This window comes from Sciurus carolinensis, chromosome 1 (genome assembly GCF_902686445.1).
Source record: "Sciurus carolinensis chromosome 1, mSciCar1.2, whole genome shotgun sequence".
Lineage (NCBI taxonomy): Eukaryota > Metazoa > Chordata > Mammalia > Rodentia > Sciuridae > Sciurus > Sciurus carolinensis.
In genome coordinates, this window is record NC_062213.1 from 138,284,397 (window position 1) to 138,298,797 (window position 14,401).

Sequence of the window (14,401 nt, forward strand, 5' to 3'; positions counted from 1 at the left end):
ATAGCTGAACTATGGAATCAACCTAGGTGCCCTTTAATAGATGAACGGATAAAGAAAATGTGAGATATATGTATTTGATGGATAATTACTCAGCTTTAAAGAAGAATGAAATTATGGCATTGGCGGAATATTTTCTCTGATATGCAAATGCTAATTCACAATAAGGGGGAGTGGGCCCTAGGGAAGACTAGAGTTACTTTAGATTAGAGGAGTGAAGGCAGGGGAGGTGATACAGGAACAGGAAGGATGGTAGAATGAAATAGACATTATTACCTTATGTGCATACATGACTGCATGACCAATGTGATTCTGCAACATGTATAATAAGAAAAATGAGAAATTCATGTATGACATATCAAAGTGCATAAATGCATTCTACTGTCATGTATAACTAATTAGAACAAATTAAAAAATTTAAAATATTACTCATTTCTAAAACTTCTTTTTTGTCCTATTTTGATGAGTAGGTGGGATTTAATTTCAAATTCCACCAGTTTTTTCAGCTGCTAACTATGTGCTAGTCTTGGTCTTAGGTGCTTGAATATACCTAGATATTATCTCTCTTGCTTAGATTTAAAAACCAGGGTTCACAGAATTCAAGTGAGCGGCCCAACACCATACATTTAGTAAGTAGCACCTGCAAGTATAACAGGTAAGACTCAAACATAAACCAGTGAGAAAGAACTTTAGGAGGAATATAACCAAATAGTGTGGAGGTACAGGGAGAGAGCTGTTTTTCTTAAAAAAAAAAAAAAAAGACAGGTAAAAAGTCAGGGAAGTCTTTGTTAAAGAGATAAAATTTAATCTATAAGATGACCAGTCAATCATGAGAAATTACTGTTCCCTAACACTTTTTCTTTCATCCCCTGTGTTTCCATTTTAGTTATGTATATAATTTTGTTTATGACACCCTAAATGAAAAGTATATAAATAACCACTGACTAGATCATAAAATGATAAACATTGGAAAGATGTGTTTTATTTGACAATATGTTGAACATATTTAGAGGCTTCTAATCTTTAAATAATGACTCTAATGCAAGATATGACATGTATTCTTTCACTGATTTAGTTACAGTCTTCATAATACAAAACTAATCTTTGAAATGCTTGGTAAATATGCCGATTCTGGGTACAAATGAATCCTCCACTTCTGAAGGCTTGGTATGGGCTCCGATTTAGGTCTCCAATACAAGTCCAGCGGGTTTTGGTGCCCTTTTGGGAAATACACCATTTAGCATGGTCCTGGTAAGAACCAAAATAAGATTGTCGAGATATCTTAATGGCTTTGATATTGTAGACATGGTAAGGAAGGGAGCAGTTTGAAGGAAGCTCTTGTCTCTTTCGCTGCCAGGTTTCTGTTAGCAAGTGTATCTTCAACTCTTGAGCCATCCAGGCTGCAAAGATGTCTAGGGTTCAGAAGGAAAGAAAGAAGTTGACATTTACACTTAGATAAATTCCCGAAAATATCCTCAGGAAGGGATATCATCATTCACCTCTGATAGATGGGTGTCACAAGTACAATAGTAATAACATAATTGAGACAGTGGATGGGAAAACTTTTCTAAATCCTGAAGTGGTACGCAAATAAATGCTATCATCATTACTATGATGAGGTTGGTGTCTGCAAATGTCTTGTTTCACAGAAACCACGAAGCAATATGTGTTCTTGTCCTGAAAGATGTTTGGAAAGAATAAGGCTAGAGAAGTAATCAGAGGCCAGTTCTTATAAGCCATGATAATATGTTTGAATTTTCCTGAACTAAAAGGGGAATTTTCTTAAAAGAAATGTTAATGGAGAATTAATAAAAACTGATTTATGATGATAGATATCAGTTGAGAGGCAGTGTGCAGGATGACTTGGGAAAGGTGGGTTTGAAAGGGGATAGGAAAAATGTAAGATTGTTACAATAACTAGCAGTAAACAGAGGTGTGGACTAGGATGGTGGCAGGGAGTTTGGAGAGGATGAGGTAATTGTGAAAGTTATTAAGGACCTGAAACTGAATGGATTTGGGGGCTTGATAGAGTAAGAAAAAGAAGGGATCAAGAATGCCTACATGACTGTAGCATGCCAGAAAAAGAGTGGGTCTGGGAGGTTGATGATGAGTTTGGCATCTTAATTGGTGTGGTTGTACCACCTCCAGGTAGAAATGTCCCACTGACCTTTGACTATATCACTTGGTACAGAGGTCTGGGTGGAAATCTAGACTTGGCAGTTACATGAGGATTTACTGGAAAGGCCTAGCATAGAATGTAGACTGAGATAAGACAGGACAGAGGACCACATGGCAATTCCATCACCTCTGAGTAGTCAGAGGAAGAGGATGTGGTTGAAGACAGATAAAAGGAGTGGAAGGAAGACCAAGAGAGGTATACTCCCAATACTGGTGGAGTGTTTCAGAAAGGAAGCATTTCAATGGTGCCAAATTTGCAGAGACTATTTTTTTCCTGTTCATTTTTGCATCTCTAGTGCCCAACATAGGACTTGGCAAATAGGCATTCAGTATATTGTATGCAATCTATAAAAGAAGGAAGAAGGCAAATAATCAAGGGAGTCAGTGAGGTCACCTAAGGCAGTCACTGGTGGCAGGGTTGCAGGGGAGTCATTGGTATCTACAGGCAGAAGCAAGACTGCAGTGAGAGAGCTTTGAGTGAGAGCCCTCATGAGGATTTTAAAAGAAATTTGGGAGAAAAAGAAAAAAACAGAGATGTGGGGAATTTTGAATTGAGAGAAAGTTTCTGGCATGTTTATATGCTATGAAAAAGAACTTGTGGAGTGGGAGACTTAAGCAGAAGAGGCAAAACAGAGCAAGTGGACAAATCAAGGCATTTTGAGACTAGAATGGATTCCAGAGAACAGGGAGTATATTGCTTCTGTTGGAATAGGAGAAACCCTGCTAAAAAGGAAGGAAGGGGCTGGGGCTTGATACTGAAGTGTTTTCTGCCTAGTGAACTTTGTTGTCTTGGTGGGTCAGGCGGCCTAGTAGGGTAAAGAATTTGAGAATAAGGAAGACTCAAAGTAGCTGCTTCGGAAATGGAAGAAGAAGGGAGAGCCACGCCATTCAGTGGCAGACTGAATATTCACTGGCCCCTGGCCGTATGGTTGTTAGATACTTCTGTGGTTTGTATCAGCAATTCTGCTATTGAAGTGGAAGAAGAATATTTTTAAGTTGATCCCTAACTTCCTTTTCCCTTTCCTTCTACTTTCTTCCCTCTTCTCCTTCTTTTCCCCTGAATAATTGAAATGTTTTCTCTAGGTAATTCATAGTGAATCTAACAGCAGAGTTACACAGCATATCATTTGATGATGGTCTTCCCTACCATCAAGAAAAGAATCCGATTTTGCAAAATGGAGGAAGTTTTGTCCCTGGGCTGACTGAAGTGTGGCGAGGTGCCGGTCAGGAGTCATTAATGAGCTCGACCTGGCACACAGCTGGGGCATGTGGACAAGGTCCTGGTGAAAGGTGGCCGGGATGGAACAGCTGTAGACATTTGGGTTGCAGACCAAGAGCTGAGAATCTGAATCAAGAAACATCGAAGAAAAGTTGAGAATTTAGATACAAATGGAAATGCCTATGGGGATTGTAGATGTTTTTGTAAATAAACAAACAACAAAAAAAAACCCCATACACAGGCATTCCCCTTTTTTAAGCAAAGGCCTTCAAATGGCTTTTGCTTACAGTCCCTGACACCTATTGAGCACTTCATACTTTCCAGACATAGTGCCATGAATTTTACATCATTTTATTCTTGTGATCCTCAGAGCAACCTATTAGTAGGCAAATTGTGTTGTTATCATTATCCTCATCTTACCTAAGAATTAATTGAGCCTTTATGTCACATGTCTGTGTTTATAAAAATTGTAACTGAGGAAATTAATATTCAAACTCAGATCATCTGACTTTGAAGACCATATGTTTTTTCTCCAATACATACATATACAAAAGTAGAGAAGACCTTGTTTCCAGAATAACCAATTCATCAGTGTGCATACCTTGTATCTACAAAGTTTAACTCTCTAATTACCTCGTGACGCCAACTAGCTAGACTAGAACATGACTTAGGCTCAGTGATCCTTGTTATAAGACAGAAATTTGATGAGAAACATCTTCTATACCTCTTTCTGAAGGCAACATGCTCTTCACTGCTATTTAGTCGCTTTCTCCGTCAAAAGCGATTGGTAAAGCGGTGTTCCTACTTTTCCTCCTCCCACACCATAGTTTGCCAAACATAAGTATTTTTGGCTATTTGAGCTTGAGATCTTAGAAAAAGTTTATCTGGCTCAGATGTGTCATGTTGGCAGGGTACAGGCAACATTTGGTCTGCAAAGTTTTCTTTCTTTCTTTTTTTTAAAAAATAAGATTGAACCCATATTTAAAAATCAGGATCTCTCTTTCTCTTTCACACACATATACCACACACCCTAAGTTTCTGGTTCCTCAGGAAAAATATGTAATCAGTGGGCATGTATTCCCAAAGAGTTACAATATGATGGCGCTGAAGCTTCCAGGGGGAAGTCAACACCCCTGCTTGTCACTGTCTTCGTGCCCATGCAACATCTGGCCCCTGAATTTATTTGAAACTACTGCCCCAGATGTCATTGGTAGAACAGGAACTGAGGACCAGTAAGCCTTAACATGGCAGACAGTGGTAGAATCCAGGTATCAGAGGGTCTATGAATAGATTAACAAATGAAATGACATTAATACATTTCTCAGTTCCTTCTCCAACATTGTTATGTCCTTTAACACATTCTGGCGTTACCTATTGCTTCATACTGGTTGTACTTAAAGGTTATACAGATGCCACTTTGTCCATTTCGTCTCCCAGTGGATGGGTAATTGTAGCCTTCTTCAGGAATTGGAGGAAACCGGGGAATAGAATGAATCAGCCAGAACCCCTGGATTCTGTTCCACAGCAGTAAACCTACCCAAGATATGTTTAATACAGATAAATTAGAAAAAAAAAAAAAAGAGTTCCTTTAAAAATAGTGTTCAGAGCTGCAACATTTAAACCTGTTTATGCTTTAGCTTAATGTTTTACTAGGCTAATAATCACAAGGATCATGTTCATTTTTCAAAGATTTCAGGAGCAATTCAGACACACATCACAATGCCTCATTACTATGATAAGCCACCACAAAAGGGAAGTAAGGGCAGCCACCCTGTGAAGAGTTAAGAGGAATTTCATGTTGAACTACAAGGAAAATTTGTTTTGGCAGAATGCAAATTTGCTAAATTGGAATTTGACCTTGTTAAACTATACAGTCACCTGGCAAGATTCAGACAGACTCTTCACTGCTAAACAGCTAACCTATTTTCAAAAGACTGTTAACAGAGTTAGAGAAAATATCAAATGAAGAAATGCATTTGCAGTGCTTTGTTTTAAGAAACTAATGCTCATTTATTGGAGAAGAGTCATTCAGTTCTACAGATCCGATAAAAAAGAGATAAAGAAGTAAAAAAAGAAGGCCATGCTAAAGTATCTCTAGAGCCTTAATAGCATAATTTCATTCGTGGTTTACTTACTAGAGTGGAAACCAAATGCCTGCTGATTATTTCTTTTTCAAAGGAGTACACTTAAAAAAGCCTGCTTTCGGCTGGGAACAGAGGTACATGCCTATAATTCCAGATACTCTGGAGGCTGAGACAGGAGGATTGAGAGTTTGAGATCAGCCTCAGAAACCTAGTGAGGAAACCCTGACTCAGAATAAAAAATAAAAAAGGGGATGTGGCTCAGTGGTAAGAAAATAAAGCATACACCATTGCTCTTTGGGAGGAAATAAAATCAATACTTAAGTGGAACATGTTAAGGGTTCTGTTGCCTAACAGAGCTGGATGGCCTCCAAGTACTCCCCTTTATCCAGATAAATGTGCTGTTTGCTGGAATCTCAACCTCCCAGTATGAATGCCACAAATGTTAGGGTTTCTGATGGCAAAGAGAGCCCCTTACCCCACAACTTGACATCAAACCTTGTTTTCTTTTTCTCCAAACCCTTGCAGCAACTAATAGGGTGGAGTCGAAATGGCAGTCAGAAGTTGCTGGAAGAGAGGTTGGAGCATGTGGCATGTTATAAAAATTGTTAGGGTACATGTAAATAGGGATATCAGGAGGAGAGCAACTTGACAAAATCAAGAGTTTTCATTGCTCATGAACTTTGAAAACCACTACAAATTATATTCTTAATCAGAGGTTGCAAATTAGGAGTCCATGGACTGGACACACACTGAAGATATATTTTATTAGGCTTGCAGAGTATTTTTAAAACTTTGATGTCATTGCCAACATTTAAAAACTGGAGGTAATTTCAAAGAATACTGATTTCCAACATTTCCTGAAAAACTGCAAGGTGAGAAATAATTGTACCCTTTAGTCTATGTATGTACCTGCAGGTTCAGCCCACCTCACTTGCTAATCTTACTTGTCTGCTCCCTGAGGATATTTGAGTTTGGAACCTTCTAAAGAATATTTATTGTCATTAGATAGTTATTCATGATATATTAAGTTTAAAAATAGTCATTATGATAGTTTTATAAAAATGATTTAATATAAGTATTTTAGAAAGAATTAAGTCTGCTTATCTATGGTTATCAGGATTACAGATTCTTTTGTTTACCTGCATTTTGAATTTTTCTGTAAATATACATAAAGGCATAGCTCATCAATAGAAGAATAACAAAAGTCACTATAACAAAAATCACTATATATAATAGTCAAATTAAGGGACCAACCTAGGTGCTCATTAATAGATAAAATGGGTAAAGAAAATGTGGCATGTATATACAATGGAGTTTTACACAGCTATAAAGAAGATCAAAATCATGTTATCTGCAGGAAAATAGATGGAACTGAAGAATATCATAGTAAGTGAAATAAGATAGACTCAGAAAGTTAAGGGGCGTGTATATTCTCTCATAATTAGAAGCCGGAGAAAAAAGGGGGAAAGAAATAGGGATCTCATAAAAATAGAAGGGAGACCAATAGGGCTGAGGAGGGGGATGGGGTGGGGAGGAGGAGGGAGATAGGGGAGGTACTAAGAGATGAAATTGACTAGGTTATGCTACATCTGTGTATGAATATATCACAATGAATCCCATTATTATGCATAATTATTATGTACCAATATGAAATTTTAAAAGGACTGTTTTTGAAAAACCCAACTATTAAAGTTTAAACAATGTAATTAAATCCACTGACTGCATCATAAAGAAAAACTTTTTTGTTTGTTTTATTGATACTGGGGACTTAACCCAGGGGCACTTTACTACTGAACTACATCCTTAGTCCTTATATTTCTTATTTTGAGGCAGGTCTCACTCAGTTGCTGAGGCTGGCCTGGAACTTGTGATTCTCTTGCCTCAGTGTTCCAACCTTCTGAGTCACTGGATAATAGGCATGCGTCACCACACACAACTGTAACACAAACTTTTAGGGCAAGAACAGAGTAGATGTGAAGTTTCATTTGTTCATTTGTTTGTAAAAAAAAAAGATAGCAAAATAACTTTCAAATTACTATATATGGTAACAATATGTAACAAAATATATTAAAAATTACTATGGTATAAAAAATTAAAAATACTTTTTCCAAAATGTTTATTCCTAATGGAACTGTACATTATAAAGGGTGAATTTTACTTGACATGTATTATAACGTAACTACAGAGTGTGTGTGTGTATGTGTGTGTGTACATATTATACACACTCATAATATAGACTTCTTGGGGTATGTATGTATAAATATAGAGATTTTTACACTAACTGGTATTCCCAGTAATCAGAACTTGGATTTTTGCTCATAAACATGTATATAAAAATGTTAAGAAATAAAATGGGATTCCCAGAAAGTGGTATTGCCAAGTCAGATTATATAATTATATTATAACCTGTTGTGGAAATCATACATTTCAATTAATCAAAATAGACAATTAAAAACAAAGGTTATCTCTTTAATATGGAATGTGAGAGCATTCAAGATGCAAGTTTTAAGAAAATGTTGATTTCTAATAGGAAAGAGAAATCAAGAGCTGTTGTCACAATACCTTTGGTGTGTCCATATTTTCTGCTATAATTCGCAGATGTAGGAGCTCCGTCATTATATATTAGATAAGCTGTGCTGTTACTCTGCAGGAATACATTAGGGTTATAACGGTGTAAATCTACTCACAAATGCTCACAGTATTTCTACCAGCTAGCCATCCTGCAATACAGTGCTTTTGTTAATACACATGAGAAGGCATCCATTTTCTTAATAGACAGCTCCTCCATCAATATGAATTCTATGGTATGCAAGACAATGGGGGTGAAGGGGAAAGGAAGTCCATTCTGAACCATGCATGGTTTTGACTCACATGACAGAAGTGCTATGCATTAGAATCTGCATGTGAGGGTATATTCCTATTTCTCTTGGTTGTTTTGGAACTGGATTCTTGTTAAGCAACTGATGTATGATAAAGGAGTGATGAACTATTTGTTCAGGAAATGAAGTAGGAACACTCAGCCAAGGATTATACCTGGGTGTTTTTCCATTGGTATTATAGGCACAGTGCAGAACAGGCTGTCAGGGTCTGATTTCCTCTGTCTACTTTGTGCTTCACTGCCTGGTCATAGCTTTGTATTTAATCAGGATTCCTCATTATCTGTTCCTCTTCTTCTCTGATATGGGAAGCTTTTTTCTTCAATCCATTTCTCAGTGTCACTTCACCTTTCTAACTTGATATTTCCCTGCTTCAAGAGAGTGGTGAAATTTAATGTGTGATATTGGATTTCCTCTGGTATGGAAAAACCTGAGACAATTCTTAAGTTAACTGAATCTCTGAGTCAAAATAAAGCTACTATTTTGATAGTGTCTCTTTGTCACCTTTTAGAAACTTGCTTATTATTGTTCTGGGTGGTTCCATTCCATTTGTGTCATGATGCAGTGACTTTTATTGAAGCCAATAATGTTGATATTGGAAAAATTTCAGTGACATAATAAAAGCAGGAGAAGCCAATCCATCTCCTTTAAAATGCCTTCTCTTTTCTTTCATAAAAGAAGAAGTCAATACTAAATCTCTTGCAGTTACTTAATTATTTGATGTAATCTAAAAACATTTTTTAAAATGTGCAACATGGGTAGCATTCCTGGCTACTGTACTTGGCATATCCAGGAAAGTGAGATATTTTCTTACCCTCATTTTCCATAATCGACCATAGCTACAGAATGTCATTTATGCCATTCTGTTCTCTGGAGATCTCTGACAGTTGTTTTATGAACTGACACTGAATGTGGTAATGAGGTCATTTGTGTGCCTTTGAGGTGCAATGTGGAGGGACTCTGGGAAGACCTGGTGTAGGACCATATTTTTACCATAGATGAAATTTATCATTCATCTATTATAAACTAAGGTTAAATGAGTTGTAGCCATGGTGGGAAGAAAGGCTATTATTGGTAATAGGGGAAGATAATACACTTAAGAATAGGTAAGCACGGTGTGTTTCTTTGGACAGTTTTATTCCTTCAATACATACATAGAGTATTGTTTATGTTACTGGATGTTGAAGAACAGGGGATCAGTCTCTGACCCTAGGCTAAAGGGAACACTTTAGGCAAGAACAGGCAACTTCAATATAGTTTGATCAGTGTTATTATGGCATCTGGAGGGTTCTTATTTGCAAAAGCAACAGAAGGGAAATAATTCCAAATGTATGCACATTATTGGCCTTAGTCACCCTTGACATTTGAGATTTAAAATTATTTGGTTTGATCTTACATTCCACTCTCTGTTAGAGTTCAATTCCAGGTCAGGGGACAGGAAAAGTTATGTTCTCAGAGTCACTTCTGGCACATTGTTTCAGCTTCCAAAGAACATTCAATCTTACCTAGCTATCACCCACTGCTGTTGCTCTGTGCCAATCAGACATGGAAACCTGCCCCTTTCCTGTCATTTTCTTTTCAGAACCAATCATTCAAGGCATTGTGTATGAATAGATTTTACTGAAGGTAAGAAACATTGAATGGTTTTATATCACCACAATGTCCTATGCAATCTCTATGTTTCTTATAATTTTTAATTCCTTGCTTCTTCTTCTCTCTCTCTCTCTCTCTCTCTCTCTCTCTCTCTCTCTCTCTTTGCAAAACAGTAACAGTTTAGCTCTTTTTCCCTCCTAGGCTCTGTGCCTGCCTTTGCACCTCATAAGATCATTATTGGATTCTGCCACACTATGTACCAAGTACTCCAACTAAGATGAATGACAGAGGCTTGACAATGTTACTTTTTCCTCTTTCCTGCCCCAGCAGTTCCTGTGATGGGGAAAGGAACAATGTAGGCATTTATTTTTTCACTAATGGCTTAAGCTCCTGGTCCCATTCTCAACCTCGGGAAGCAAAAGCAGCTGCAGGCAGTTTACATTTTGCATAATAGTCTATTTGATCAAAATGGATTTGTTGTTAAGATTAAATAATTTTAAAAAACACCTAGAACTGTGCTTGGCACATTACATGTACTCAAACAGCCTATGAAGTGGTATTAACTTTGAGATTTCTCTCCAAAGACTGCTCTTAATGGCAGGTGAATAAAATGAGTATCACTTTGAACAGTGACAGCTCCCTGCTCTTTCTGAGTAAATATTCAGACACACATATGTAGCAGTGCTAGAGGCTAAAGCAGTCTTGTAGTGAGCATTAAATTACTTGCCATATGTAGAAGCCCAGCACAGAGTCTGGCATATTATAGTTATTGTTAGGAAATGCATACATGAGTGTAATTGGATGTTAATTATTGCTTGATTTTACTTGTCACCCTTGTTGGAAAGCAATTGCTGTACAACAGATGGAGCCTGAAATACTGGGAGGCTGCCCACACTGAACCAGCAGGCCTGCTTACCTATGTCTTTGACTGGCTAGCTCATTGCCTGATGAAGTCCAAATACCAGGTTTAGTCTCCATTTAGGCAAGTTCTAGGACCTTGAAACTACAGTCTTAGCTGTCAACCTGCCATCTTGAAAATAATTAATCAGAAGACCCAGTGGAACCCTTTAGTTGGATTGTGGTTGCTTATCAGCTCCATGGCAGTAGGAACCCATAACTCATGGCATGTTGATCACTGATCTATGTTACCTTGTAGTAGAGGGGGCTCTTCTTCCTGCTTCTATTAGATGTATAAGATAACAAGCACTGAGGGAACTGGCAGAGGTTTTGGCAGCCAGAGACTTTAATAAGCAATTGGTTTGATACCATTGGACATGGTGCCAAGTGAAGCAACAATTTGGCATTACTGTAGCATATGATGACATTTCCTAGGTCTTGATCAGGTTGATTCATTTAGTTATCCTGGGATAGTTATGGGCTCATTTATTTTTAGTTACTGGGATTGGGGGTTAAATGTGTAAGTAGGAAAAATCTCCCACAGCTGCTTTTGGAAGCTTTGAATTCTGTTTTGTGCATTTTCTGTGATTCAAATAAATGATTAACATACCTTGGAGGCATATGCTTCATATAGCGGTTGTAATGTCCTTCCCAAAGCACTCTCAGTGGTATTCATTAACTGCTCACTCCTCCTCCAGCTTCTGATTGTGGAGTCTAAGTATAGGTACTGTAGCCCAGTCTCTCCACTTTCCTTGTCTTGCCTTTTAGGTAACTTATAAAAGATAAACCTAATGAAGGAAATATTTATGAATTACTATAACTTATTGATGAATTTCCTGGTTGCAATCTGTATTAAATATTTAAATATATCTCTTGCTTATGTTTCACAGAAAGCCTCTAGGAAAGGGATTTGCTCAAGCTCTCCACCTTTTTATTTGCTCCTCCTCAGGAAAGGAAATGTGAATCTGATCAGATATGTCCTAAGACAATGGCTGGCCTGGTGGATGGGGTCCTTGAAATGGAAGTCCCTGCACATCGAGAGAGGCTCTCTCTCTGCTATTTGCACAGACCTTATGGCTGCAGTGGGTAGATGACCAAGGACCAGACCTGGACTGGAGAAGTCTTGGGTTTGCTTCTGCTACAAGTGCTTGGCATTCTCATCTGCAGCTGGCTGGGTATGAGATTTGGAAGTTTTGAGGAGAGCTGGAGGTTCCTTTGAGCCTCTGGACCAAGTCTCATTTTTCGACTCGGTTTATCCAAATGCTCTGCATGGCAGATTTGGGCTGAATACTAACTAATTATGTAAGCCCTTCCTTTCCTCTTCTATTGTTTCCTGTTGTATCTCTTCTTTGGGTATCTCACAGGGAGGACAGGTGGCAGGGCCCACATAGCACTCAAGCAGTATTAGATCATCTAGCTCAGAGTTTCTCAATGTACTCATTTATGTTTTGAGCCAGACTATTCTTCGTCGTGGGGGCTGTCCTGTGTACTGTAGGATACCTGGCTTCCATGTGTTAGGTGCCAGTAGTCTCCCAAATTGTGACATCAAAATCCATATTACTTCCTGCCTCTGTATTACCTCATTGCTCCTCTATTGACCTGAAATGCTCTTGCACAGCCCTATTTTTTTCTAGCTACTCCATCATTGTTCTTAAAACTTAGCTCAAAAACTACTTCCTTGCCAGGCATGGTGGCACACGCCTGTAATCCCAGTGGCTTGGGAGGCTAAGGCAAGAGGATTGCAAGTTCAAAGCAACTTAGTGAGACCCTGCCTCAAAACAAATAAATAAATAGGTCTGTGACTCCATGGTTAAGTGCCCCTGAGTTCAAGCCCTGGTACCAAAACCAAACCAAAACAAACAAATCTACTTCCTCAAAGAAACCCTTTAGGTTCCCCAATACCCTACCTATGTCTTTATCATAAATCCGTGAATTCCTTAAAGGTAGGAGCTATGTTTTATTCATATCTCTATCTTCAAAACTCAGCACAGGGTCTAGTGGGAGCTCAGTAACGGAGTTTATCTATGTTCTCTAGCCTGAAGTTTACACAACGTTTGATGTCATTCATAATGGCAAACCTAAACACCCTAAGTAAAGAACGAAGAAGTGATCAAAGCTTTAGGAGAATCCAACTATAATGCAACACGGTGTTGCATCTCTTTTGACACTGTACAAGAGGTCGGTGACCTCCCATCGACTCCAACAGCTGCCCAACAAACCAAGGTCAACCAAACAGGGCTGTGTAGGACCGAATCCTCCCTGTTCTCCTAAGGAGAAACACATACTCCAGTTTCAGAAAAAGAGTCATTGGCTTTCTCTCCTTTGTCAATTTTCTTTGTCAAAAGGATGTTAAAAAGGTTCTGTTAGGAAAAGCCACATGTAATTAAAGAAATTGCCAGTTGACAGAAGTTGTCATCTCAATCCCATTTCTTCAGTGACCAACACTCCCTGCTGAGAGGACTGAATCAGTCCTGAGAGAGGCTGCTCAGCTCTCATTCCAGGACGTTCCTGCTTAGAAGCCTACCCCTGTGTAGGAATTTAGCCCATTTGCACATTTTAAGTGCTATTCTTTTTAAAGGAAGGAAACGAGGCGGAAGTTCTCCTTAGGAACATCACAGTCAGTCAGTCTGCCTCCTATACTTTGGCTTTCTACTTGAATACATCTATAATTTTATTTCCTTTACCTACCAATCCACAGCGTCACCTTCTTCATTTCGGCATGATATTGTTGCTGCCTTCAGGACTGCAAAGAGGCCAAGGGAGAGCAAAGCAAGGGTTGTTCTTAGAAGTCTTGCTGTCATTTTCTCTCTTGCGTTTATTCCGTGCCACAGCAGGAAACTTTCCCCATAGATGGTGGAATCCAAGTTTCAACTCGCTCTCAGGCTGCGCTGGCTCTGACATTTGATTCCATTTACCTCTGCTCTTCGCTGCTCAGGCATTTTCAGAATGGGATAAATCCCATGTAATCGTGTGATTCTGTCACAACATCCCAGCGTGACTCTGGATGCCTTTGTGCTGAATTGTTGATGAGTTTGCAAAGTCATCAAAAAGTTCTGGAGAGGAAAAAGGGATCTATATGTATATATATATATATATACATATATATATACACACACACACACATATATATGTATATATACATACACACATATATTTAAAGTGAACATTGTGTATATGAAGTTCAGTGGGCAAAGAACTCCATGTTGATAATAAGCAGATGTTGAATTAAAATTTTCATGTTTTTCCCCTCTGATATGAGAGCAAATGCATGTGATTCATACATTAAACAGAAATGAAAATCCTTGCCTTAATAATTAGGATCTGTTGCTTATAAAAATCTCTATTTTAAGAAAAGAATTGCTAGACAGCACTTTAAAAGGTTGCTTTAAAGTAAGAGCATATTTAGTTGCTGAATTTTACCAAGTGCTGACTGAGGTATCTTGTATCTTCTCCACCTCCCTGGTTTTGGCCACTCAATGTGGTGCTTTGCTTTTAAAGAGGCTTTGCTGTCTAACTGACTACTATGCAATCAGGCAAACATATTGATCGCCTACTCT

General features: G+C 38.3%; 1 protein-coding gene across 5 annotated transcripts; it reads right to left on the minus strand.

The window, feature by feature from the left end:
- Window positions 1-949: 949 nt before the first annotated feature.
- Dnase2b (deoxyribonuclease 2 beta) lies at window positions 950-14,336 on the minus strand. Of its 5 annotated transcripts, none has more exons than XM_047539147.1 (8): window positions 14,265-14,336; window positions 13,533-13,897; window positions 11,455-11,632; window positions 8,041-8,122; window positions 7,319-7,426; window positions 4,766-4,927; window positions 3,323-3,520; window positions 950-1,409 (listed from the first exon to the last, which is right to left on the minus strand). In XM_047539147.1, exons 2-8 carry the CDS (start codon window positions 13,643-13,645, stop codon window positions 1,069-1,071), a joined length of 1,182 nt encoding a protein of 393 aa, XP_047395103.1. In that variant the 5' UTR covers window positions 13,646-13,897; window positions 14,265-14,336; the 3' UTR covers window positions 950-1,068. The 5 variants fall into 5 exon arrangements, with proteins under 5 accessions (XP_047395103.1, XP_047395113.1, XP_047395123.1 ...); XM_047539157.1 differs by having other exon boundaries at window positions 13,529-13,897; XM_047539167.1 differs by lacking the exon at window positions 7,319-7,426.
- Between the last annotated feature and the right edge of the window lie 65 nt (window positions 14,337-14,401).